The sequence below is a fragment of the Neovison vison genome, chromosome 7 (assembly GCF_020171115.1).
Source record: "Neovison vison isolate M4711 chromosome 7, ASM_NN_V1, whole genome shotgun sequence".
Lineage (NCBI taxonomy): Eukaryota > Metazoa > Chordata > Mammalia > Carnivora > Mustelidae > Neogale > Neogale vison.
This window is the reverse complement of record NC_058097.1, coordinates 42849828-42876749: the sequence shown is the minus strand read 5'-3', so window position 1 is coordinate 42876749 and position 26922 is coordinate 42849828. Positions and strand designations below refer to the sequence as shown.

General features: G+C 39.5%; 2 protein-coding genes across 12 annotated transcripts in view; one reads left to right on the top strand and one right to left on the bottom strand.

Moving 5' to 3' along the window:
• Positions 1 to 435: 435 nt before the first annotated feature.
• ZNF146 (zinc finger protein 146) lies at positions 436 to 20883 on the bottom strand. Of its 11 annotated transcripts, XM_044256402.1 has the most exons (4): positions 20620 to 20705; positions 20080 to 20154; positions 12180 to 12412; positions 436 to 3491 (listed from the first exon to the last, which is right to left on the bottom strand). In XM_044256402.1, exon 4 carries the CDS (start codon positions 2713 to 2715, stop codon positions 1837 to 1839), a length of 879 nt encoding a protein of 292 aa, XP_044112337.1. In that variant the 5' UTR covers positions 2716 to 3491; positions 12180 to 12412; positions 20080 to 20154; positions 20620 to 20705; the 3' UTR covers positions 436 to 1836. The 11 variants fall into 11 exon arrangements, 10 of the variants coding, with proteins under 10 accessions (XP_044112337.1, XP_044112342.1, XP_044112336.1 ...); XM_044256407.1 differs by lacking the exons at positions 20080 to 20154; positions 20620 to 20705 and adding an exon at positions 20795 to 20883 and having other exon boundaries at positions 12180 to 12272; XM_044256401.1 differs by lacking the exons at positions 20080 to 20154; positions 20620 to 20705 and adding an exon at positions 20795 to 20880.
• A 235-nt stretch (positions 20884 to 21118) lies between these two features.
• The window catches only part of ZNF565 (zinc finger protein 565), a 31295-nt gene continuing 25491 nt past the window's right edge, over positions 21119 to 26922 (top strand). Inside the window, exon 1 of the mRNA XM_044256399.1 lies at positions 21119 to 21182. The gene's annotated coding sequence lies outside the window, so the exon portion shown is untranslated. The remainder of the gene's footprint in view (positions 21183 to 26922) is intronic.

The window sequence follows — 26922 nt, the reverse complement described above, 5'->3', positions numbered from 1 at the left end:
CGTGATCCTGGAGTCCCGGGATCGAGTCCCACATCAGGCTCCCAGCTCCATGGGGAGTCTGCTTCGCTCTCTGACCTTCTCCTCGCTCATTCTCTCTCTCACTGTCTCTCTCTCTCAAATAAATAAAATAAAATCTTTAAAAAAAAAAAAAAAAAGTGTAAAGACAGGGGCGCCTGGGTGGCTCAAATGGTTAAGCATCTGCCTTCAGCCCAGGTCATGATCCCAGGGTCCTGGAATCAAGCCCCACATCAGGCTCCCTGCCCTGGCAGGGGGTAGGGAGGGGTCTGCTTTCCCTCTCCCACTCTACTTGCTTGTGTTCCTGCTCTCCCGGTCTCTTCCTGTCAAATAAATTAAAAAAATCTTAAAACAAAAAAAAAGTGTACAGACAGACCATACAGTGGACACCATAACATGTAAAAATAAAACAAATGTGGATTATGCTGTCATTTTTAATTTTAATAAAATAGATAATTTCATATTACATAGAGAGCAAGTCCATCCACTCATCAGTGATAAAATTTTAGAAATATTTTCTATAAAAAGTTTAGTACTTGATCGGGAATGAATCCATTAGAACATGATTTCTATAGATAACAGTGTTCCCATCCTCACCCCCATTCTTATTTTGAGAAAATTTAAAAATACAGAAAAGTACAAAAAATAAGACAAGATATCCATATACCACAATCCAGAATTATCCAGTATTTTGATATATTTACTTGCAGTCTGTTTAGTTTTAAAGAGAAATGGATGTTTATATATAAAATTGAAGTCCCCTTTAAACAGTCCCCATCCCATCCCACCCACACTCATCCCCTTTTCCTTCTCCACTCTTCACAAGCAACCACTATCAAGAGTTTGGTCTGTATCTTCCAATCCATTTCAAAAACATTTTAAAAACATACATACATATAAGTATCCATTACCAATACATAGTACTGAATTTTGTGAGAAAAGTTTTAATTAAAATTTACAAAAATGTCATTGTAATATATGTGTTATTCTGCAACTTCATTTCCCCCTTCAACGTAATTTTTGAGATCTCTGTAATACATGTCGATCTCACTTGTTAAATTTTACAGATATACAGTATTTCATCATAAGCATTTCCCATTTTGTTCCCGATGGGTATTTAAGTTGTTTCCAACTTATGGCTACAATAAATCATGCCACAGTAAATAGACTGGTATATATTTTGAAGCATACAAACTCAGAATTCCTAGGTATTCTTGAACTTGTTATACGGAATGTTTCCCTACTCCCAAGGTCATAACCATTTCAGTATATAGCTTTTTCATATTCCTGTTTTTAACCTCTTAGATCTTACCTCCGTGTACAGTTCATGGTTTTTTCCTTGAAGAACAGATGACCTCCAAATCATTGTTTACATAGTCTCAGTATCTTCTCACCTCCTACTGCCATTTCTATCATATTCTAAATTCTAATAAATGCATAGGTGTTTCCAGAATATCTTCCATTCTGCTAAATCAATATAGAAGTCTCTTCCTTTCCAATACTTACAACTTATTTATTACATTGGTGAAAATCTCCAGATCTACGCAGACAGCAATAAGAAGCATGTTTACCATTCCCAATTTTAGCGGAAATGCATCTAAAGTTTCAGCATTACCTGCACCATCAGCTTTTTGGTGGGTGCAGGATTTTTATCATACAAATGTCTTTCTCTTCAGTATAAATTCCCTGGTGTCCAGCAACTTTTTCACTTTTGTTTTCCTCCTTTGTGATGCTTTCCTTCAACATGATTACTTCTGATGTGCTATAGAGGCTTAAATTCCTGATGAACGTTTTCCAATTTTTAAGATATTTACAGGGTTTTTAATGAGTATGAATTTTCTGATGTCTAATGTGGTGTGACTTCTGGCTAAAAGCTTTCCCACATTCACTACATTGATAAGGCTTCTTACCTGTGTGTATTCTCAAATGCAGAGCAAGGGTTGAGAACTGAGAGAAAGCTTTCCCACATTCATTACAACCATAGGGTTTCTCACCTGTATGGCTTCTCACATGCACAGTAAGAGATGAACTTTGAGAGAAGGCTTTTCCACATACATTGCATTCATAAGGTTTATCACCTGAATGAATCCTCACATGCACAATAAGTGACGTTCGCTGAGAGAAGGCTTTTCCACATTCATTACATTCATAGGGTTTCTCTCCAGTGTGAATGTTTTGATGTTTTATGAGGTACTTCTTCTGGCCAAAAGCTGTTCCACATTCACTACATTTAAAGGGTTTCTCTCCAATATGAATTTTCTCATGCTCAGTAAGGTTAGACTTCCCACTGAAGGTTTTTCCACACTCCTTACATACAAAAGGCTTCTCTCCCGTGTGAGTTCTCTGGTGTCTGATGAGGTTTGACTTCTGAATGAAAGCTTTCCCACAATCCTTACACTCAAAAGGTTTCTCTCCAGTGTGAATTTTCTGATGGGTAAGGAGGTTTTCCTTCTGGCTGAAGGATTTTCCACATTCATTACATTCAAAAAGCTTTTCTCCAGTATGGGTATTCTGATGTTTAATGACATACTGCTTTTGGCTAAAGGCTTTTCCACATTCATTACATTCAAAAGGTTTCTCTCTATTATGAAAATGTTCATGTTCGGTGAGATTTGATTTGTGGCTGAAGACTTTCCCACATACTTTACAGGCAAAGGGGTTTCCCCCACTACAAATTCTCTGCTGACTGAGGTGTGACATCTGAATGGAAGCTTTCCCACATTCACAAGGTTTCTCTCCAGTATGAATTTTTTGATGAATGAGGATTTACTTTTGCTTGAAGGTATTTCCACATTTCTTACATCTGAAGGGCCTGTGTGTATGACCTTTCAAATGTAAAGGAATAAAATTCAAGAGAAATCTCTATCATACACAATATATTACAAGCTTTCTCTCCAAGTATAAATTTTCTAATGCTCAACGAGGTTTTGTTATATTCACTGGTTTTTCTCCAGTAAAAATTTTCTTCTGCTCAATGAATCTGTCATCTAGCTAAAGGCTCCTCAGAAACAGGGTTTCTCTCCAGCCTGACTTCTACATTTAATGAGGTGTGGCATGTGAGTGAAAGTTTTCCCACATTCAGTAAATTCATAGGGTTTCTCTCCAGTATAAATGTTGTTTTCAGATGGGGTTCAAACTGTTTTAACTGAAGGCATTTCCACACTGATTTACACTTAAAGGGGGTTATTACCTAAAGAATAAGTTGTGGCAGGATTTCCGAACTAAATTAGACTGATGATTCTTTCCTACACAAGTCCCCTCGTGATTGTAAGCTAAACAGTATTTCAAACTCTTTCTAGTTAAATTGAAAAAGACGTTGCCGTTAAAAGATATAATGTCTGAGTTCAGAGGAAGTATTTTTCCAATTTTCTTATATTCACTGCTTTTTTTTCCTCAGTCTTTCCTGGAGATGGACACAACTTGCTTCCCACGTCCTGTTGCCTCTCTTATCTGCTCATCATCTTCTCAGGCTTCTTCTAAAATGGAGTACAAAGAATCATCATTTAAAGGAGGTAATGTATAAAAGTGCTTAGTACTGCGGCTGACAAATGGTAAGCCTTGATAATGTTAGCTTTATGTTACCATTATTTACGAATTTTCCCATTACTGGTAATAAAATTTTGGATTGTGCTATTGGGATGAACTATGGAAGCCCACCTCACAGCATGAAACAATCCTCATGACCAATGTCAACAAATAACTTTTGAGAAGGAAACTTTTGTGGAGGGTACCTGCATAGATAATTAACATTCATAGGCACACAGAACTTAAGGATTCCCATTTCTTAGTTCAGCAAATTGAATGTAACAGACAATGAGGAATTGACAAGTAGGATAAAAAGATGACACAGAATTGAGAAAGTCTAAGAAAAGGATATCTAAAAAAAGGAAAGGAATTAACCAACAACTGCTTCCTTCCAAAACCCCAATTAAAAAGACAAGAAAAGGGAAAATGGTACAAGTCACAAGCTCACAAGAAAAAATGGATATGACTGGAGATATCAATACACACAGACATTAACAAATTTCTTGATAACATAAGAGCACACAAAAGATTTTCAACACAGCATAGCTGAGAAAGTTTAAATATATAAAGATCCTGCAGAAGAAGAAGCCAATGTCAAACCAATTTATGCCACAAAATATCATAAAGACTAAGGAAACGGAGGGAATCAAGTACCTTGAAAGAAATAATAAAGGATGGTAGCTGAAAAAAAAGATATAGGTGCGGCTGTAAGTACTACCCTCCCAGTAGGAGGACCACGCCTTTGATGAAACAGAAATCATTTTTGGCAGAAATTTAATCAGAGAATCTCCAGGCTCAGGGATATCCAGTAAGAGATGACAAGGGAGAGTGCTACACTGAAATCAATGGGATTAAATCTGTATATAACATGGTGAGACCTCCAGGACAGTCTGTAGCTCATGCCAAAAAAGGGCTGGCCATCAAGTATATACCTGTGAGCAGGGTATAAAAGGCTCCTTCTCTGAAGAACCTGAAAAGCCCATGAAAAACCTCAGTAGGATACCCCTCCAAGATGGTTATCTGTCACCTGTACTCATTTTTTTCGGCCAAAACAAAGGACCTGGACACACCAGGGTTTGTGTGAGTAAAGTGGTATAATCCTTCTGTGGAGACCCTGGACCATAAGGCATTTTTGCTTTCTTTTTTTTTTTAAGATTTTATTTTATTTATTTATTTGACAGAGAGAGAGAGAGAGATCACAGGTAGGCAGAGAGGCAGGCAGAGAGAGGGGGAAGCAGGCTCCCTGCTGAGCAGAGAGCCCGATGCGGGGCTCGATCCCAGGACCCTGAGATCATGACCTGAGCCGAAGGCAGAGGCTTTAACCACTGAGCCACCCAGGTGCCCCTGCCTTTTTTTTTTTTTTTTTTTTAAGATTTTATTTTAATTTCTACACCCAATGTGGGGCTTGAACTCACAACCCCAAGATCAAAAGTCACACGCCCACCAACTGAGATAGTCAGGCACCCTATAGCATTTTTTTTTAAAGATTTATTTGAGAGAGAGACAGAGAATGAGTACGAGGGGCCCAGGAAGAGGGAGAATAATCTCAAGCAGACACCCTGCTGAGCACAGAGTGTGACGGGGGGCTTGATGTCACGACCCTGAGATTATGACCTGAGCCAAAACCAAGAATGAGACATGTAATCAACTGTGCCACCCAGGAACCCTATATCCCATGGCATTTTACTTCTGACTCACAGAAACCTACTAAATGACTAGAAGCAACCAGGCATGAAGAGCTTATGATCACCTTTCAGTTTATCAGTTTTAAACATGATTGCAGACAATATTTCACACACATTTGAGGAACCCCTACTAATTAGAAAGATAAATCAACATCAAAAGAAAAACAAGTCACCTAGGTGACTCAGTGGGTTAGCTGATCCTCTGCCTTCAGCTCAGGTCATGATTTCAGGGTCCTGGGATCAAGCCCCGCATCAGGCTCTCTGCTCAGCGGGGAGCCTGCTTCCCACCCCCCCCCGCCTGCCTCTCTGCCTATTTGTGATCTCTGTCAAATACATAAGTAAAATCTTTAAAAAAAAAAAAAAAGAGAAAATAAGAAACTCTTTAGAATATAGGTAAGGAACAGTAAACAGCAACAAAACCTAAAACCAATCAGATGATATTTTATGAGTGAAACAAAAATATGGTTCTGTAAGGAAGAAACAAAAAGTTCCTTTGAAATTAATTTAAGATGGGGAGTAGGAAATTAGACTGTATTCTCATTCATTAATAAAAGGGTCATCTTACTGTAGAAGGACTATAGTATTTCACCCTAGCAAACTCAGGCATGGCCAGCTACTGTTTGGCCAATGAAATATAAGTGCAAGTGACAAGTTATTCCCCAGAAGGAGCTTTAAGAAGCCAAATTCAGGGGCACCTAGCTGGTACAGCTGGTGAAGTATGAGACTCCTGATCTTGGGGATGCAAGTCTGAGCCCTATGTTGGGTGTAGAGATTACCTAAAGCGGCACCTACGTGGCTCAGTCAGTTAAGTGTCTGCCTTTGGCTCAGGGTCATGTTTCCAGGGTCCTAGGAAGGAGCCCCACATCAGGCTCCCTGCTCGGCAAGGAGATATATGTGCCCCCATGTTCACTGCAGTACTATCTACACCAGCTGAGATATGGAAACTATCTAAATGTCCATCAACAGATGAATAGAGAAAATATGGTGAATACACACAACGTATCACTCAGCCATAAAAAAGAACAAAATACCACCATTTGCGACAACATGGATGGAACTTGAGGGTTATTACAGAAAGTGAAAGAAGTCAGAGAAAGACAAATAATGCATAATCTCACTTATATGTGGAATCTTAAACAACAAACCAACCTCATAGAGAACACACTGATGGTTGAGAGAGGTGGGTTTGGGCTGTGGGCAAAATGAGTGCAAGGGATCAAAGGTAAAACTTCCAGGTTTAAAATAAATCATGGGGATGTAATGTACAGCATGGGAACTACAGTTAGTAATAAGTATTGCTTACGTGGAAGTTGCTAAGAGAGTAATTCCTTAAATGGTCTCATTGGAAGAAAAAAAAGTTCTTTAACCATCTGAGTTGACAGATGCTAACTATAGAGTTATTGTGATCATTTCATAATATACACAAACACAAATTATGCTACAGTGTGTGGGAGGGATGGGGTAACTGGGCAATGGGCATTAAGGAGGGCACACGATGTAATCAGCACTGGGTGATACTTGCAACTGATGAATCATTAAATTCTACCCCTGAAATTAGTAACATAACATATGTTAACTAGCTCGAATTTAAATAAAATCCTTTTTAAATAAAATCTTGGGAAAAATTATATTATACATCTGAAACTTATATAATATTGTAGGTGAATTAGACCTCAATTTTTTTAAAAGACAAATTCAGAGCATAAAGCAAGGTAACATATTAGCTGAGTGAAGTAAGTTCCAGAAAACAAAAGGAAAACACTGATTAGAGGAGATACTCAAAGAAAAACAAACAAAAAAAAAGCTTGCTCTCTTGTAAGTCATGAATCTCTGGACTTAAAGGGCACACGCACTACCTTGCATGAAGAATAAAAGATGCATACCTACATGTGTCACCTGACATTTCAAAAGAAAAAAATGAAGAGGCCATTAAAAAAAAAACCCTACTATATATGTATATACACACATATATACATCACCCAACTACACACAGGTATGTATCACCCAAAGAACAGGAATCAGAATGGCACCAAATTTCTCAACAGAAACACAGGAAGCTAAAAGACAAAATTCTGAGGGAAAATTCTAAGCTTAGCCTACCAATCTAATGAGACAAAGGCATTCTTCAGATATGTAAATGTTAAAAAATTTTTCTCAATGCACTTTTCCTCTCAGGATGCAACATGAACTCCACCAAATGAGTAGATAGAGAAGGTGATACAGAATGCAAGAAAGATAGAATATAACATAGGGAAAACAAATGAAAAAGTCTTTGATAATGTTGATGAAAAACTACAAGATCAGAGCTAACTATCCATCCGAGTACAGCCAGTTCTGACTAGAACAGAAGAACTAAAATTCTACAGGTAAATCTTCATGGGAAAAAAATGGAAAAAATTTCCCAATGCATTTGACCATGTGTAAACTAGTATTTAGAGGGCTTTTAGCTATTCTAAGGTATCCAAGGGAGTTTATGCTAAATACAGAAAACCAAAACAAAAGTATGACAAATATAAATTCCATGAAAGAAAAAAATTGCATAGTAATAAATAAAATTCTATACATCTACACCATACGTCTATTGTAAATGAAAAGGTAATAGTTGGGGTGCTTGGGTGGGTCAGTGGGTTAAAGCCTCTGCCTTCGGCTCAGGTCATGATCCCAGGGTCCTGGGATCCAGCCCCGCATTGGGCTCTCTGCTCAGCAGGGAGCCTGCTTCCTCCTCCTCTCTCTCTGCCTGCCTCTCTACCACTTGTGATCTCTGCCTGCCAAATAAATAAATAAAATCTTAAAAAAAAAGGGGGGGTAATAGTTATCTCAAAAAGGTGTCTTAAAGTTAATTTTTTTTATTTTTTAAAAAAGATTTATTTGCCAGAAAGAAAAAGAGAAACCAAGAGCAAAAGCAGGGGAAAGCACTGGGCAAAGGGAGAGGTAGAAGCAGACTCCCCAACAAGCAGGGAGCCCGATAGGGTACGATCATAACGTGAGGTGAAGGCAGACCCCAACCAACGGAGCCACAGGCATCCCTTCAATTTGAGTTATTATATTAATGACTTCAGTGATTTAAAAAAAAAAAACAAACAAACAAGTCAGACGGTTGTTTATCCTATAAATAGGTAAAATTAAGGTGGGCAAGGCAGACTGGAAAAATAAAAATTGATACTTGGTTGGACGACTGCCTTCGGCTCAGGGCGTGATCCTGGAGTCCCAGGATTGAGTCCCGCATCGGGCTCCCAGCTCCATGGGGAGTCTGCTTCGCTCTCTGACCTTCTCCTCGCTCGTGCTCTCTCTCACCGTCTCTCTCTCTCAAATAAATAAATAAAATCTTTAAAAAAAAAAAAAAAAAAAAGAGTTACTTCTAACTTCAGAATAAATGAGCGTCTGGGCACCTGGTGACTCAGTCAGTTTTAAGTATCCAGCTCTTGGTTTCTTTCGGCTCTGGTCATGATCTCACCGGTTATAAGATCCAGCCCCACAACAGACTCCGCACTGAGCAGATTCATTCTTTCTCTCCCTCTGCTCCTCTCCACTTGCACACCTGTGCACTGGCATACTCTCTCAAATAAATAAAATCTTTTTAAAAAATGAGTCCTCTCTGGGATTTAATTTCTAAGAAAAGGAGGAAAGGCACAATGCGGTGTTCCAGAAGCCACCTTCAGTAAGAGGGAAAAGGGGGAAAAAAATAAAAGCAAAAGATAAGAAAACACTTCGCAAGATAAAGCAAAATCTCAGGTCATCAAGGCACCAATCAAGCAGGAGAGAGAATTCCTACAGTGGTGACTCACAAGACATAAATAGATCCTTTCTTCTAAAATGTTATAATAAGAACATCTCTGCCCACTTTTCACATCTGTGAAGGATAAAGAAAAACAGGGGAGAAAAGGGGGGGGACTGCATTGTTGAGAAGAGTAGGAAGTAGCTATAATTCTCATGTCTAAGAGGATTGTTAGCAGGCATCAGCCATTGTCACTGTTTTTAGGAAGCAACACTCTCCAAAAACTTAAGGCATAGCCTCAAGGGACAAATCATCACCTCGTTTTTAACAACAGAATCACTGGAATGTAGGTTGGATACCAAAGACTTGGTGGACCCACCAGCATCCCTAAGTAGTAGGAAGGAAATACAGAGACACCCTCAGTGAATAAAGCTGCTTAGAAGTACAGAAGAACAGAAGATCACAACCTTCTCCCTAAATTCCTGACTTGTGTATCTAACTACCTATATGAATATGCACTAAAGTGATTAGCAAACATCACAATCAATAACTCCAAAATATACCTCTTGATCTATCTCTGAAATTTCTTGAAGTCTTCCTATCTCCGGGAAATGTTAAACTCATTCTCTTCTCGTTAAATCCCCAGAATTGAGTCTGATTCCTCTTTCTCTTATAAAAAAATACAACCTAGGGGCACCTGGGTGGCTCAGTTGGTTAAAGCCTCTGCTTTGGCTCATGATCCCAGGGTCCCACATCAGGCTCTCTGCTCAGCGGGGAGCCTGCTTCCTCCACTCTCTGCCTGCCTCTCTGCCTACTTGTGATCTCTGTCTGCCAAATAAATAAATAAAATCTTTAAAATGAAAAAAAAAAAAAAAGAAAAAAAGAAAAAGTCATCCTTTTAGTGAGACCTTTCCCTGATCAACTGATTTAAGATTATAACTGCCAATTGGCCTTCTCTATGTTGCTTTTCCTTCCTTTTTCTCCAGAGCACTACCACCATCTGATAGAATATATATTTTTACTTATTTATTCACAGTGTGTCTTCCTCAGGAGGGAGGAATTTTTGAAAATTTTGATCAATGACATCTCCTTAGTAACTGAAATGGTACCTAGTATCATTCAAAAAATACTTATCAACTATATAAATATACTAAATTGATAGAAATGATAGTTGGTTTACTTATACTTATTTCTGTCAAATCTATAAATAAATGTACTTTGACTCAGCATTTCCACTGAGGATGAATTACTATATAGCTGTTATCTATTTTATCTCTGCAAAGCAATATAAACAAGTATATATGCACTTGTGTATTCAAAAGCATATATCTGCAAACAACCTAAATGTCCATAAATAGGAAGACAGGTTAAATAAAATGTGTTGGTAAGAGTCTCTTCCAAAAAACAAATAAAAACTACGGACACAACATAATACATACTATCATTCATATGAAAAGGAAAAGTGAGGGCTTACATACATATACAGTCATATTTACAGCACAGATATGCTGCTTTATTTATAGGCTACCTCAAGAAGGCTACATGTGAAAATCTTAAAAATGACTGCATCTTTGAAAAAAATCTATAGCACTAAAGGTAAGTGGTAAGAGACTTTCTCAGTGTACACCTTGATATTCAAAAATGTTACAAGCTTGGGCGCCTGGGTGGCTCAGTGGGTTAGGCCTCTGATCGTTAGGTCGTGATCTCGGGGTCCTGGGATCGAGTTCCACATTGGGCTCTCTGCTCTGCGCAGAGCCTGCTTCCTCTCTCTCTCTCTCTCTTCCCTCTCTGCCTACTTGTGATCTCTGTCAAATAAATAAAATCTAAAAAAATATATATATATGTTACAAGCTCATGTTAGTATACTAAAAAACAAATACAGGGACACCTGGGTGGCTCAGTCGGTTAAGTGCTGCCTTCAGCTCAGATCATGGTCTCAGGGTCCTGGGATGGAGTCCCGTATCCAGCTCCTTGCTCAGTGGGGAGTCTGCTTCTCCCTCTGCCTCTGCCTGCCACTCTACCTGCGTGTGCGCTCTCTCTCTGGCAAATAAATAAAAAGCTTTTAAGAAAATAAAAAAGTAAAAAATAAAAACCAAAAACAGACTCTTAACATTTATATGCACATACAGCAGAAAAGGGCAGAACTGATTTCTAAGGCAACAACTTCTGAAAGAGATATATGCGTGGGTGGAAAAGAAAGGAAGGCAGGAGTTTGTTGATGTGTAATGGGGGAGAAGGTGGGATAAGCAGAAAAGAGGAAGCATGATTACAGACGTAAAACATAATTCAGAGGCATTTAACCACTGAAAGAATGAAAGAAGGTGGCAAGTAATAAAAAGGAATCTAAATGTCAGACTATATATAAAAAGACTTTTTTTTTTTTTAAAAGATTTTGTTTATTTAATTTGACAGAAAGAGATCACAAGTAGGCAGGCAGAGAGAGATGGGGAAGCAGCCTTCCAACTGAGTAGAGAGCCTGCTATGGGGCTTGATCCCAGCACCTTGGGATAATGTCCTGAGCTGAAGGCAGAGGCTTTAACCCACTGAGTCACCCAGGCACCCCAAAAAAGATGTTTTTTAAATCTTTAAAAATTATTTCTTTATAAAGATTTTATTTATTTGTCAGAGAGAGATCACAAGTAGGCAGAAAGGCAGGCAGAGAGAGGGGGAAGCAGGCTCCCTGCTGAGCAGAGAGCCCGATGTAGGGCTCTATCCCAAGACCTGAGCCACCCAGGTGCCCAAGACTTAAAAAAAAAAAATAAGTGAGAGAGGAAACACAAGCAGGGGGAGAGGGAGAAGCAGGCTTCCCGCAGAGCAAGGAGCCGGATGCTGGGCTTGATCCCAGGACCCTGGGATCTTGACCTGAGACAAAGGCAGACGCCTAAGGACTGAGCCACCGAGGCGCGCCTCAACACTTAAAACTTACAAAAGGCAACACATGAGGAAAAAAATATACAAATTGGGAGGTATGAATGAGAGAAAAATCACACAGCAGTAATACAAATAAAGTGTGAAGTCCTGACATCCAGAACGGAGTTAAGAGGGGCATCTAAAAAATCTGATTAAATAATGCAGTACTGAAGCAGCAAAAATGATGACTGTAAATGTAAGCCAGCTAGCTAAAGAATTCATAACAAGTAAATACTCCCAAGTCTAGGGCCTGTAAGAAAATATCCCTGAGTATTTCAAAGGTGTCAATGATGCCTGACCAATGGTGACCTGCCTTGCCATTCACTCACCTGAACAAATTTCCTTTCCACTTGGTTCTCCACCATCCAGTGTCTTCTTATTCCAACACAGGATCAGATACAGTTTGGTCAGTTTATAACCTGCTTTTGGGGAAATGACACAGCACTAGAATGTTAATGCTGGGGGCCAAAGTACCATCCTAGAACTAAGGCTGAGCCCAGGGGCCTCCAGGCCTTCTCAATGATGAGGAAGGTACAGTTTCCAGGAGCACAAGGAAGTGGCCCTGTGAAAAAGAAGAAGTAATGACCTTTTGCCTTAGAGATTAATGCACACACAATTATAATAAGCAAAGGAACGAGGAATACCTGAAACTTGAATTTCAAAGCCATACTCATTAAACCATTTACATTTCCAGAAATGGGGTAAAAAAAAGAGAGAATTATTTCTCAGAATTTTATTTACACAGGAAAGCTGTTCATACCTTATATGACTGGTTGCTACTGTTCTGTACCGCCACATTTATACTTAGTTCCTGACTGGATTTTAACCATGGCTATTATTCCTGGATGATTTTAATACTCACATCATGACAATATCAGAACTAAGTCACCAGAATACAATGCATAGGAAATTGTTCTTACGGTATTCAGGAATAAAGCTGCAAAAAGTTTCCCCAGAGTCCTAACATTTACTTTGTACTAATAATCTGGTTAAAACTATGTATCAGATGGGTGTGGTGCAAAAACAACGAATACTGTCACGCTGAAAAGAAATAAAAATAAATAATCAATTAAAAAAAAAAACACCTATATATCAGAAATATTTTCATTCATTCATTCAAAAAACATTTCTAAGGACATTATTGGGACAACTGACAAAATATGAACATGGATTTTATGTTAAATAATAGCAGTATCTTGATGTTAAAATTTTTTTTAAAGATTTTATTAATTTGACAGAGAGAGATCACAAGTAGGCAGAGAGGCAGGCAGTGAAAGAGGGGGGAAACAGAGTCCTTGCTGAGCAGAGAACCCAACACACTGCTCCATCCCAGGACCCTGACACCATGACCTGAGCCAAAAGCAGAGAAGCTTAACCTACTAAGCCACAAAGGCAACCCGATGTTAAAAATTTTCTGATTTTGTTTACCATACCACGGTTATGAAAAACAAGTCCTTGTTCTTAGAAAATCGGCGCTCAAGTACTTATAAAGGAAGCACATATGCAACTTAGTCTAGGAAGCACCAATGCAACTTAGTCTCAATTGGCTAAAAAAAAAAATTATACACAAAAATATCTGGACAAAGAAAAGTAGGAAAAAGCAAAAAAACAAAACATAAATGGTAAATTTGGGTAAAGGATATATGGGACTTTCTAAACTAATTCAACTTTTCTATAAAGTCGAAATCATATAAAAAAAGCAAAATCCTAAAAACCTGAGTTGCTACTATGCACATACACATTATCATACATATCATACACTATCATACTAACATACTATGTATGTTGAAGAAGCTTGGTTACCAGTTTTTGTGCTGGGGTGTGGCAGAGATGGAGGGCTTCGAACATAATTTTAACAGTAATGTAGGGGCACCTGCATGGCTCAGTCATTAAGTGTCTGCCTTCGGCTCAGGTCACGATCCCAGGAGCCCCGCATCAGGCTCCCTGCCCTGTGGGAAGCCTGCTTCTCCCTCTCCCACTCCCCCTTCTTCTGTTCCTCTCTCGCTGTGTTTCTACCAAATAAATAAATAAAATCTTTTAATAAACAAACAAACAAACAGTAATGTACCTATAGAGAAATAGGAGAGGGTTAGTTTCCTGAAGACAATCTGCAGGGGAAAGATCAAGTTTGATATTCTATTCAAGTTTGATATCCAGAGTGTCAGGTTTTTGAGCAACATGCAGGCAGGTATATTCACTAGGCAACTGCACACAGACATAATGTGCTCAGAACAGGCCCAGAAAGCCCAGGAAGGAAACAGGAATTTACCAGCTATGAGAATATCAGTGCTGCTGAAGACATAGGTGGAATGTGACTATAACTGCTTAGAGATATGAAGGAGATAGTCAAGGACAGAATCCTAGGAACACCCAACAGTTAAAGAGGCAAGGAAAGGTTTCAAAGGAGCATGGTGGCTGCTTAGTTTTGAACCTTTCAAGTACTTCTTCTGAAAACTATACAAAATATCAAGAATAATGGGGGTGGTGGGCGGCCAATATACACTATTATTTTTCATAAACTAGCAGAAAGAATATGTTCACTCTAAATTATATTAAGTGTAGCCCCAAATACCCAAAATAGCAGATCCAGTGCAGGTACCACAACAGTATGGTATGCACAGCAAGAAAGATTACATAACTGTGAGCAGTCTTTGAAATAACAGATCTCAGAAATAATTAGCAAATATTCATTCTCAGAATGACAGTTGAGTATGAACTGCTGCAACTGAGTCTAACAATGAACAAAAGTAGGGACCAAAAAAGCCCTCCCAAACTCCATGTACCAAAGGCAGATCCAAATAAGAGGCCTAAACAGGAAGTTGCAAAGAAGCCTAGAAGAACTAGGAATGCTTTGAGGGATTCCAAGAACTTAAAAAGCTCAGATTTCTGCAGCTAATATTTCTTTACTGAATGAGTAGGCCTCACCCTAAAAGGAACTAATAAAAGCAAGACTTAGATTAAACAGAAAAGGACTGCCGAGAAACCAGAAGTATGCTTAAAAAGTACTTGGAAGTACGGTATCCCCAGATTTAGCAACGTCCCCAGATTTAGCAACTTCTAAAAGTGAATGTATCATTCTGGAAGGCAAGTACTGTGAAGAAATATGGGAAACAGGGAGATGCAGATAGAAGTCAACCAGGTTAGGGCCAATGAGCCAAAGGAGGTGAAGAACTCCTTTGCTTTAAACACCAAAAAGAGGTGTAGGAGCTCTGAAGCACAGAATACTACTGTTTCCTTTTTCCTGCTAATGGTCTCAAAAAACTCTCTCATACAAACATGAGTAAACAAAATAATTTGTCTGTGTCCATACAAATATAGTACAAGAAAAACAGTAAAAGCAAACAGCACAATTTTCAAACAGCTGAGTAAACTCACATGAAAAGTACTGCCACAAAGGAAGAAAGAAAATGAAAACAAAATGAAATTTTTAGAACTTTAAGAAGCAAGCTATATAAAGAACACAATGATAAAAAGAGACCCTTTACTATAGAGAACAAACTGAGGGTTGCTGGAGGGGAGGTGGGTGAGGGAATGGGTTAAATGGGTGATGGGTATGAAGGAGGTCATTTGTTGTAACGAGCACTGGGTGTTACAGGTAAGTGATGAATCACTAAATTCTACTTCTGAAACTAGTATTACATTTTATGTTAACTAACTGGAATTTAAACAAAAACCTGAAATTACAAAAAAAGTTAATAAAAAAAGTGAAAAGAAACTGAGTAAAGTAAAGGTCACTCAAAGAGGGAATGAAAAGAAAACAAAGTAAGGATGGACATTTTGGGGTGCCTGGCTAGCTCAGTCGGAAGGGCATATGATTTCGAGGTTGGGAGTTCAGGCCCCATGCTGGCTGTAAAGATCACTTAGAAATAAAATCTTAAAAAAAAAAAAAAAAAAGGATAGATATCTAGTAAGACACCTTATATAGGTAATCATGTATCTGACCACAGAAGCCAACATCTTATCCAATGCAAAAACATTGGGGGAGCTTCTATCACATTCTAATAAAAATAAGGATACCCACTGTCTAAAGTATTATATAAATATAAAAAATAATCCAGTAAATTAAGCTGGAAATAAAACTAATTTATAGAAATCAATAACTTTCTCATACACCACAACAATGACTCCATTTACAACAGCAATAGAAAAGATAAAGTACCTAGAAATAAACTTAGTAAGAAGGTCCAAAACCTGAATGAAAAAAAAAATTTAAACACTCCAGAAGACCCAAAAGGAAACGGGAATATATAAAATATATATTATGCATGGACAATATTTAACATCATAAAGATCTAAGGTCCCTTTCTAAGTTATTATATAAATTTAGTGCAATACCAATAAAAATAAGCTTTCCCCCTCCTAGAACTAGACAAGTTAACTCTAAGGTTTACACAGAAAAATAAATAAGCAAGGGGGTGCCTGGGTGGCTCAGTCAGTTGTGTGTCTGACTCTTGATTTTGGCTCAGGTCAAGATCTCAGGATCCTGAGACTGGGCTCCACACTCAGCAGGGAGTCTGCTTGAGAGTCTGCTTGAGATTCCACACACCCCGCCCTGCCGCTAAGCACGCAGGTGTGCATGCACTCTCTTGCAAATGAATAAAATCTTAAAAACAAAACAAAACAAAACAAAAAAAAAACAGCTAGGAAACTCTGTAAAGAACAACCAATAACATACTAGCAACACCAAAATTGTAAAGCATCAACAATAAAAAAATATTGGTATATGAATACAGACTGGAAGATGGATGAGACTATAAACTCCAGAAACAGACCAAATACATGTGAGAATTTATTATTTGATCAAAGTGGAATTTCAAAATAGTAAACTTAAAAAACAAATAATGATGCTTACAAGTCAGAAAAATTTGAGGTTTGTAATCAAATAAACGTAAAGGGATTTTTTTTTAAGATTATATATATTTGAGAGAGAGAGACACACTGAGAAGGAACACAAGCAAGGGGAGTGGAACAGGGAGAAGCAGAAGCAGAAGCAGGCTTTCTGCTAAGCAGGGAGCCTGACACAGGACTCCATCCCAGAACCCTGAGATGATGACCTGAGCCAAAGCAGACACTTAAAGACTGAGCCACCCAGGCGCCCTGAGGAATTTTAAAAACCAGGAAATCATTACTTTCCAACCCTTAAAGAAACGGATATAGCCAAGGATTATTTATAAGTGTTGAAACCATCCATTAAATCAATGGGGAATGAACATTCATATGGTACCAAAGTAAATCATACAGATTTCATTTAATAAGTGGAGCTGGAAGAATTGTGTAGCCAACTGGTCGAGAAGGGAAAAATATAATCACTAATGATGGACCAGTCAAATCACAAGTTTCTCCTGAGTTATGCCATTTGAATATCATCTCTGATGTACTCTGGCCAAAAGTTCTAACTGGGATTTTTAAAAAACATCATCAGAGGTTCCAAATTACAACCCTGAGAAAGTAACCATCACATAAATCAAAGAACATTCTCATGAAAAAGATAATAATGTGTTTCTAAAGATGAATCTAACAAACACAGAAATCTAACTTCCTGGGACGCCTGGGTGGCTCAGTGGGTTAAGCCACTGCCTTCGGTTCAGGTCATGATCTCCGGGTCCTGGGATCGAGTCCCGCATTGGGCTCTTTGCTCAGCAGGGAGCCTGCTTCCCCTCTGTCTCTGCCTGCCTCTCTCTCTACTTGTGATCTCTATCAAATAAATAAATAAAATCTTTTAAAAAAAAGGTTTAAAATGGAAATAAAAAAGAACATCTATATCTATATATCTGAATCTTTCAGAAATTTCTACCAGAAATAGTACAAATGGCTGTACTATTATTTCTTAGGTAATACTACTGCTATTTATCGAGTACTTACTACATACCAGGCACTATTCTTTAGAACTTAAAAATCATTAATCTACACAACCAACCACCCTGTGAATTAGATACTATTATTTTCTCTATATCAGTAAATGAGAAACAGGCATACGCTTAAGTACATCAAGGTATAAAGTGCAAAGGAAGGAATTAATAGCAGTCTGGCTCCATGGCCCATGTCCCCTTAAAAAACAAAAACAAAGGGGCGCCTGGGTGGCTCAGCCGGTTAAAGCCTCTGCCTTCAGCTCAGGTCATGATCCCAGGGTCCTGGGATAAAGCCCCGCATCAGACTCTCTGCTCAGCAGGGAGCCTGCTTCCCCTCCTTCTCTCTCTGCCTGCCTCTCTGCCTGCCTGATCTGTCAAATAAATAAATAAAAATAATAAATAAATAAATAATAAATAAAAATCTTAAAAAAAAAACCCACAAAAAAAAGAAAAAAAACTTAACTTTTAAATACCAAATTCATATACTTAAAAAACCAGCATAAAAAGTTATTTACCAGGGCACTGGGGATCCCAGGGTCCTTGGTCCAGCTCCCTGTTGCTTCTGCCTCTCTCTGCCCCCAACCCCTACTTGTGTGCGCGATCGCTCGCGCGCTCTCTCTCTCTCATAAATAATCTTTAAGAAAAAAAAAAAGAAAGAAAAAAAAGGAAGCTATCTGTTTTTGCCCTATCTCAGTACAACAACCCCAAACAGAGATAGCCACTTCCATTAGTTTCTTGCCTATCTTTTGAGTTTTCTAATGGAAACAAATACAAACATTTATTATTTCTGCCCCTTCTTACTTCAAATGAAGCATACCATACATGCCATCTTGTTTTTTTTTCACTGAACAATACATTTTAGAGTTATTTCAGTGTCAATATATAGAAAGCTTCCTCCTCGTTCTTTTGTATACTTGTGTATTACTCTGTTGTATAAATGGACCTAATTTTATCCAACTAATCTCCTAGTGATGGCTAATCTTTACCTATGCTAAACACTGCTGCAATGAGCAACCTCACACCTGTATCATTTCATACATATGTGGGTACATTTGTAGGATTATTTCCAGATGTGAAATAGCCATGTCAAAAAGAAAATACATTTTTTAATGAATACTGTTTTTCTGAAAATAAATAAGTTGATTAAAAAAGAAAGAAAGAAAGAAAATACATCTTAATTAGAGATGCTGCCAAATTTCCCTTCATTGGCCTGCTTCATGCTAACACCAATACAATTTTAATTTCTAGAGATTTATATTTTAAAATGTTACCACTAGATGGATCGATCTAGAGAGTATAATGCTAAGCGAAATAAGTCAGTCAGGGAAAGACAAATAGCATATGATTTCACTCGTGTGGAATCTAAGAAACGAACAAAGGAAAAAAAAAAAAAAAAGACAAACCAAAAAAAAAGACTCTTAACTATAGGGAACAAACAGATGGTTACCAGAGGGGAAGTGGGTGGGTAGGGGGAAGGGTGAAACAACTGAAAGGAATTAAGAGTACACTTGTCTTGATGAGCACTGAATAATATATAGAACTGTTAAGTCACTATACTGTATACTTGAAACACATAACAGTGTATGTTAACTATACTGGAATTGAAATTCAAAAAAACGAAAGACAAAAAAACATTAGCGCCAGCCTCCCACTTCCCCACATCCAACTGCTTTTCTTTTTCAGAGTTTTATGGGCTATTCTAGCTTATTTTTCCGCATGAAATCCATAATCAGTTTATCTAATTCCCCCCCACCAAAAAAACTGTAGATGCTTTTATTAGGATCACACTGAATTAACAAATTTACTTAAATCTGCACACGCTTCTTTTTGACGTCTCCCTATTGAAAAACATGGTGTATCTATTTGATAATATCTCCTACTATGTCTCTCAACACTTTTTAGAGTCCTTTTCTAATAGTTTTGCATACTGCATATTTCTCATTTTTATTGCTATTGTAAAGTTTCCTACTATGTCTCCTAACTGGCTGTTTATTTGAAGACTGTTGATTTGTAAATATTAAATTGGTACCCAATTAATTTAACTCTTTTTTTTTTTTTTAAATTGTTAGGGATAGCTGTAGGGATTTCTTAGAAAAACCATTTTTGCAGACAGGAGTTAACAGTCTTTGTTACTTCACAAAATCCATCCAACTTGGGACACCTCGATTCATTTAGGAGGCAGACACCTAGAATCTAGGTCAGACTAGTAAATAAACATTGCAGCAACTAAATTTTCTTCAAATAATGAAGATTACCATGCCTAATCTAGATCTCCAAACCCTTGACTCTAATCCCGGGCTTTCTGTGCCATATGCCGCTGTTGCTCAAAGTGCAACGTCGATATTTTATCTAGAATTTAACAGCAGCCCTATTAAAATACCCTTTAGATCAGAAGATTTGAGATCGTCTGAAGCTCTTCCACCAACAAAAAGTGCCTTCGAAATAGTCTTGCTTGCTTAAAAAAGAAGAAACAACGGTGATCTGTATTCTACTTCAATTAAAAGTAAATGCATTTTATATAAAAATTCACTTTTAAATCATTTATCATTAAGCTTCCCCCCCCTTCAAATAATCAAATAAAAAACACTCCACGAAGATGGCACCGTTATTATCAGCACTTTCGACAAGGGAAGTGCGGCTCCCAATTACCTCAATACTAGTCTCCTACATCTCCCTCTCAGATGCAGCCATACACAATCCTGCACTCACAGTTTCTCACTCAATAATCCCAACATCCAAACTTGCAGGCAAACTCAGGGTCACACACGCTCGAACCCTCCTCAGAAACCCCCACCCCCACCCCGCACGTAGGCCAGAAGCTCTTAAACCCACTCCTCATCCCCGCGCCGCGCCCCAACAGATCCAGAATCCTCCCTTTCAACCTCCCCGACCCGACCGGCCCAAGACGCCCACATCCCACCTCCTACTTTCGCGCCACGTGGACCCAGGGGCCGGACTGACCCGCGGACAAAGACCAAAATGTCCACTCGGCGCGCTGCGCCTGCGCACTCCGAGGGCGAGCGAACACTCCCAGAAGTCTCCGCGACGCGGCCCTCACGGTCACCGTGGCCAGGCCTAGCCTGGTATTTGATTACCTTCGGTCTACAGCAACGCCGCTTTTCCGGCCTTGAACTACATTTCCCTTTAGGCTTTGCTGGTCAGCACTCTGTCCCACACGAACGTGGCTGCTTCTTCCAGTAATTATGGGGCTCTAAGGGTGAGTCGTCCTGCTTTAGAAGAAAATCAGCTGAAGCCTGGTGGGAGGTCTGGAGCAGGGACTCCGTCTTTGAAGCTCCCCCGGGCGCAATGTCAAACGGCCAAACTCAGACTCCGCCGTATGAGGACGCCATCTTATCTGCGTCTGGTCTGGCTCTGGACTACGTTTCCCAGAGGCCACAGTGGCCCGACGTTACGTCTTTCTTGACGTCGTGGCGAGATCGTTAGCTCCACAGGGACCCGGACGCGACCAAGGGGAGGCAGAAGGTGAGGGGTCTGGGAGTCCGGGGCGGGGACGGGGCGTGTCCAGAGCCTCTGGTCTGTGAGCGCAGGCGGCAGCGGACTGAGAATGCCTATTGTGAATGAGTCTTTGTGCCTGCATGACCAGGTGTGGGTGACTGAGTGCGCGGTTGTGGCCACCTGTCTCCAGAGTGTAAGTCTGGTTGTGTTTGTGTAACCATGTGCGATACTGTGTGTTGGGGTGTGGGGTCCTTGCTACTGTGGAGTGATTACTGCTTGTGTCTCTGTTGTGTATGTGTGACTGTACGCCTTGTTTTGGGGGGTGTGAGTGTGGTTGAGACTGAGACTGGTGCGGGTGTCTCTGCGGTTATGATTCCATGTCTCCAGGGTGAGCGTATGGTTTTGGTTGCACAATATTGTAGCCACGTATTGTGTGTAGCTGTGTGGCTGTGACTGTATGGTGACAATGCGTGTGTATCCCTCTTATGCCCCTTGGAGTGTGTCTGAGAAACGGTGACTGCATGTGGTGCTGTGTTTGTAAGTGTAACGTGTCTTTCTTTGCCTGTGTATTACCATGTCTCAGAGTGAGTGTTCAGTCATGACTGGTTGGTGTTGGGTGGGCTGGAGTGCTAGTGATTATATGTGTCCCCCAAGTCGGTATGTGATTGTGATTGTGAGAGACATTTGTGGATATTGGTTTGGGAAGGCTATGACTATATGGGAGTGACTTCGTGTGTCATGGTGGTGAGTAGAATTGAGTGACTGTCTTTTTAGTGGGTTTGAGATTGTGACGTGTATAAGAGCCTGGAGGCTCTGTGATTGTATGGTTGTATCCTTGTATATGTCTGAGTGAATGCGTGGTTGTGGTTATGTTTGTATGACACTGACCATTTGTGTCCCACCAAGTGTGCCAGTGTGAGGTGCATGTGACTCCAGTATACTGACCCTTGCAGAACCTGTGAAGACTGTGGCCCTGGGCAGTGATAGGCTCAACCTTTATGACACTGGGATTGGACATGATGTCCAGTCTTCTCTGACTTCTGTCTCCGGTGTGGAGATCAAAATGTTCTGGTTACTTATGATTACTTTTTTAAAAAGTTTTCTCCAAGAAGATGTTGAGAAGAAAAGGAAAGAATTGCTATGGAACATCCAAAAGCTAATTTCAAGATGCATGAGTTTTTCTTCTTTCCCTGAGACATCTTCTTTTTCATGATGTGCTTTTCTTTTTCTCTCTTTCTTTTTTTTTTTCCCCTGAAACTTCTAGCCTAGCATCTCTTCCCCCAAAGTGACCTGGTCACCAGTATTTTGCCATTGGAGTAAATTATTGAGAGTCCTCGAGGTGAACTGAAGGTCCATATACCCCCTACTTCCCGCACACCTAATGTTCATTACAATTTTTTTAACTTTTCATTTTTAATTAGTTTTAGACTTAAAACTCTTGCAAAAATAGAATTCCCTTACATACTTTTTTAAGATTTTATTTTATTTTTTTAAATTTTATTTATTTATTTGGCAGAGAGGGAGGCAGAGAGAGAGAGGGAAGCAGGCTCCCCGCTGAGCAGAGAGCCCAGATGTGGGGCTCAATCCCAGGACACCTAGATCATGACCTGAGCTAAAGGCAGAGGCCCAACCCACTGAACCACCCAGGTGCCCCAAGATTTTATTTTTAAGTATTCTCTACGCCCAGCACGGGGCTCAAGCTCACAAACCCAGAATCAGGAGTTGCACATTCCACTGACTGAACCACCCAAACCCCCCAGAATTCCCAAATATTCTCAACCTGCTTCCCCATTTTTCCATTTTATGGTTATGTTACCATTCTACATAATCACAGTACATAATCAAAAGCAAGAGATTAATATTGACACACTGCAACTAACTAATCTACAAACTTTATTCATATTTCATCAGTGTTCCTCACTATTGTTTTTCTGCACAAAGATCCAGTCCAGGATCATATGTTGCAGTTAGTAAGTCTGCACAGTCTTCTTTGACCTGGCACAATTCCTTGGTCTTTATTTGTCTTACTTGACCTTGGCACTTCTGAAGAGTACTGACCATTTATCTTGTAAATTCTGCAATGTAGAATGTTCCCCAATTAGAGGCTGTTTGATGCTTCCTTATGATTAAATTCAGAGTATGCTTTTGGGGACAAGAATACCCCAAAAGTGATGTGTTCTTTTTTTTTTTTTTTTTTTAAGATTTTATTTATTTGACAGACATAGATCACAAGTAGACAGAGGCAGGCAGAGAGGGGGGAAGCAGGCTCCCTGCTCAGCAGACAGCCTGATGGGGGTTTAGATCCCAGGACCCTGAGATCATAACCTGAGCAGAAGGCAGAGGCTTAAACCACTGAGCCACCCAGGCACCGCAAGTGGTATGTTCTTATCAGTGCATCATATCAGGAGATCCAAGAGGTCAATTTGCCTCATTACTAGTGGTACCTTTAATCACTTAAGTGGTGTCTGTCCAATTTTAACACTGCAAAGTCACTATTTTTCCCATCGTAATTAATGTGTGTCTTGTAGAGAAGTACCTTAAGCTTTTCATCTTACTTCTACCTGTAAATCTTAACATTCATTGATAATTTTTGCCTGAAAATATTATTACAGGCTATCTGCCAAATGGTGATTTTTTAAATTTCCATCCTTCCTTCCAGATTTATTAAATAGGATCCTACTGTTAGAAGTGATTTTCTTCTCCACCACTTATTTACTAAATCATTTGTGTATGTATAAATTGGATTTTTTTTCTTTTTTTAGCTCTGTAGATTACAATTAATTATTGCCACTATGTCTTTGCTCAAATTGCCCCAGATCTGGCCATTGGGAGCTCCTTTAAGTTGACTTCTGTATGCTTTCAATGTGTCCCCTTTATTTTTTTTTTAAAGATTTTATTTATTTATTTGACAGATTACAAGTAGGCAGAGAGAGAGAGGGAAGCAGCCTCCCTGCTGAGCAGAGAGCCTGATGCAGGGCTTGATCTCAGGCCCCTGAGAAGGCAGAGGCTTAATCCACCCAGGTGGCCTATTATTATTTTTTTTTTTTAGTACTGCCATATTTTCTGGCACCACGAGATGTTTCAAGCTGATACTGTACTTTTGTTATCCAAAACTGGGTTTGTCTCTTGGTGGGTGTCAAGCCGAAAGACAAAACCAGTCAAAGAATAGGAAAAGGAAGAGTTTTCCTTACACTGAGTAAAGGAGAACACCAGGGATTTTCCCTAAAGCAGTGTCTCCCTAAACAAAAGAATTGGGGAAGTTTTAAGCTAAGGGTGCCTATATGTTAACAAAGGGGCTTGTACAATGGGGAATACAGCATGGAACACAGGCAAAAGTCATCTTAAAATGACTGACTGTGAGTCAAAGTCATGAGGGCTGGCAAAGGACAGCATCATCAGTTGTCTGGCTCCAACTGGTCTGGTATCTGAGTGCTCAAAGGGGTTTAGAGCCTACAAATACAATTCAAGAATATACATCAGGTCAGTCTTCACTTTTGAATCAGCCTGGTGAGTTTTACCCCTTATTTGTCATCCCTGGTATGATTAGGTTATCTCCTGGCCTGATAGTGGCTGTTTGTTCTTACATTCTTTCACAAGATGGCCAGAGGCCTAAAATGACTTTTTCTTTTTCTTTTTTTTTTTTTTTAAGATTTTATTTATTTATTTGACAGAGAGAGAGAGAGAGAGATCACAAGTAGACAGAGAGGCAGGCAGAGAGAGAGGGGGAAGCAGGCTCCCCCCCACCCCACCCTGAGCAGAGCCCAATGCAGGGCTGGATCCCAGGACCCTGTGACCATAACCCTGAGACCATGACCTGAGCTGAAGGCAGAGACTTAACCCACTAAGCCATCCAGGCGCCCCCGAAAATGACTTTTCTTATATCAAGAAAGCTGTGTGTCTGGTCCCCCTGCCATGGACCCCTAACTTTCTGTTTATACTTTTCCAGCCCCATTTCTGGAACATGTGCATTTCCAGGGAACACTGGCACCTTTTAGTAGAAAATGGTATTTAGAAACCAAGATTAAATATACCCATTGCTTCTAGGTACCCTCAGCTATGAAGTATATGTATCTACACGCACACACACCCCTATATCTACCTGTGTGAATATCTATACAGATAATTTATTGTTTCATAAGATTTCTCTAATTCCAGTTTAACTCTGAGGGTTTATTCCAGCCTTCTCCATTTACTTTTTTTGGTAACTCCTTTCTCTGGCAATGGAAAAGTCGACTCTTGGAGCACCTTGGTGGCTAAGTGTCTACCTTCAGGTCATGATCCCAGGGGTCTGGGATCCGCCTATATGGGGCTCCCTGCTCAGAAGGGAGTCTGCCTCTCCCTCCTCTCTCTCTGCCCTTCCCCACTGTTTCTCTCTCAAATAAATAAATGAAATCTTAAAAAAAAAAAAAAAGTTGACTCTTATTAACCACAAGATATTTATCTACTTGCTCAGTCCTAAGTAGAAAGTAGTTTAAGAATGCTGACTTAAGGGGCGCCTGGGTGACTCAGTGGGTTAAAGCCTCTGCCTTCGGCTCAGGTCATGATACCAGGGTCCTGGTCAGCAGGGAGCATGCGTCCTCGTCTCTCTCTGCTTTTTTGTGATCTCTGTCTGTCAAATAAATAAATAAAATCTTTAAAAAAAAATGCTGACCTAAAATAAGACAAAATCAGAGAGGACGACAAATAAGAGCCTCCTAACTACAGGAAACAAACTGAGGGTTAGGTGGGTGGGAGGATGGGGTGATGAGCATTAAGGAGAGCACTTGACGTAATGAGTACTGGGTGTTAAATGCACTGATGAATCACTAAACTACCTCTGAAACATAAAAAGAAAACAAAAAAAAAAAAGAAACAAAAAAACAAGAACACATCACACAATACACTATATGTTAACTAATTGATTTTAAACTTAAAAAATTGCCGACCTACACTCCCATACCTCGTACAGTTACTTTAATCTTTAGTCTTACAGTATATAGTGGAAATACAGCTTTTCCTATACCCTCCTGTATGATAATGTTACTGATTTGTAATATAGATAGGTTCATTTGTTACTATTTGTATTGTATTTTGGATTTACACGCACATACATCCCGACTGACCTTAATTATTTTTTGACTATATGAAACATTACTATGGTTCTAAAAGCCTTAATTATTTTTTCTTTAAGATTTATTTATTTGAGAAAGAGAGAGAGCACAGACATGCAGTGGGATGTGAGGGGCAGAGAGAAAGAGAAAGCTAAGCAGATTCCATGCTGAGCTAGAGCCCAACTCAGGGCTTGATCTCATAACCCTGAGATCCTGACCTGAGCTGAAACCAAGAGTCAGATGCTTAACCATCTGTGCCACCCTGGCATTCCTAAAAGCCATAATTAGACAAAAGATCTACCCCATCACTCTTCCACCATTCCTTCTCTCCCAATCCTGTTACTCCATTCTTCCCACACTGTTCCCACGCGCTCATTGTAGGTAATCAATTTCTTTAGTTTGTTGGGGGTTTTTATGTTTGAATATACATTAAAATATACAGAAAATATAAACATACATAAAACTGGCCTATTTTTTTTAAAGATTTTATTTATTTGACAGAGAGAGAAATCACAAGTAGGCAGAGAAGCAGACAGAGAGAGGGGGAAGCAGGCTCCCTGCTGAGCAGAGAGTCCGATGTGAGGCTCGATCCCAGGACCCTGGGATCATGACCTGAGGTGAAGGCAGAGGCTTTAACCCACTGAGCCACCCAGGTGCCCTGTTTTTAAATGTACCAT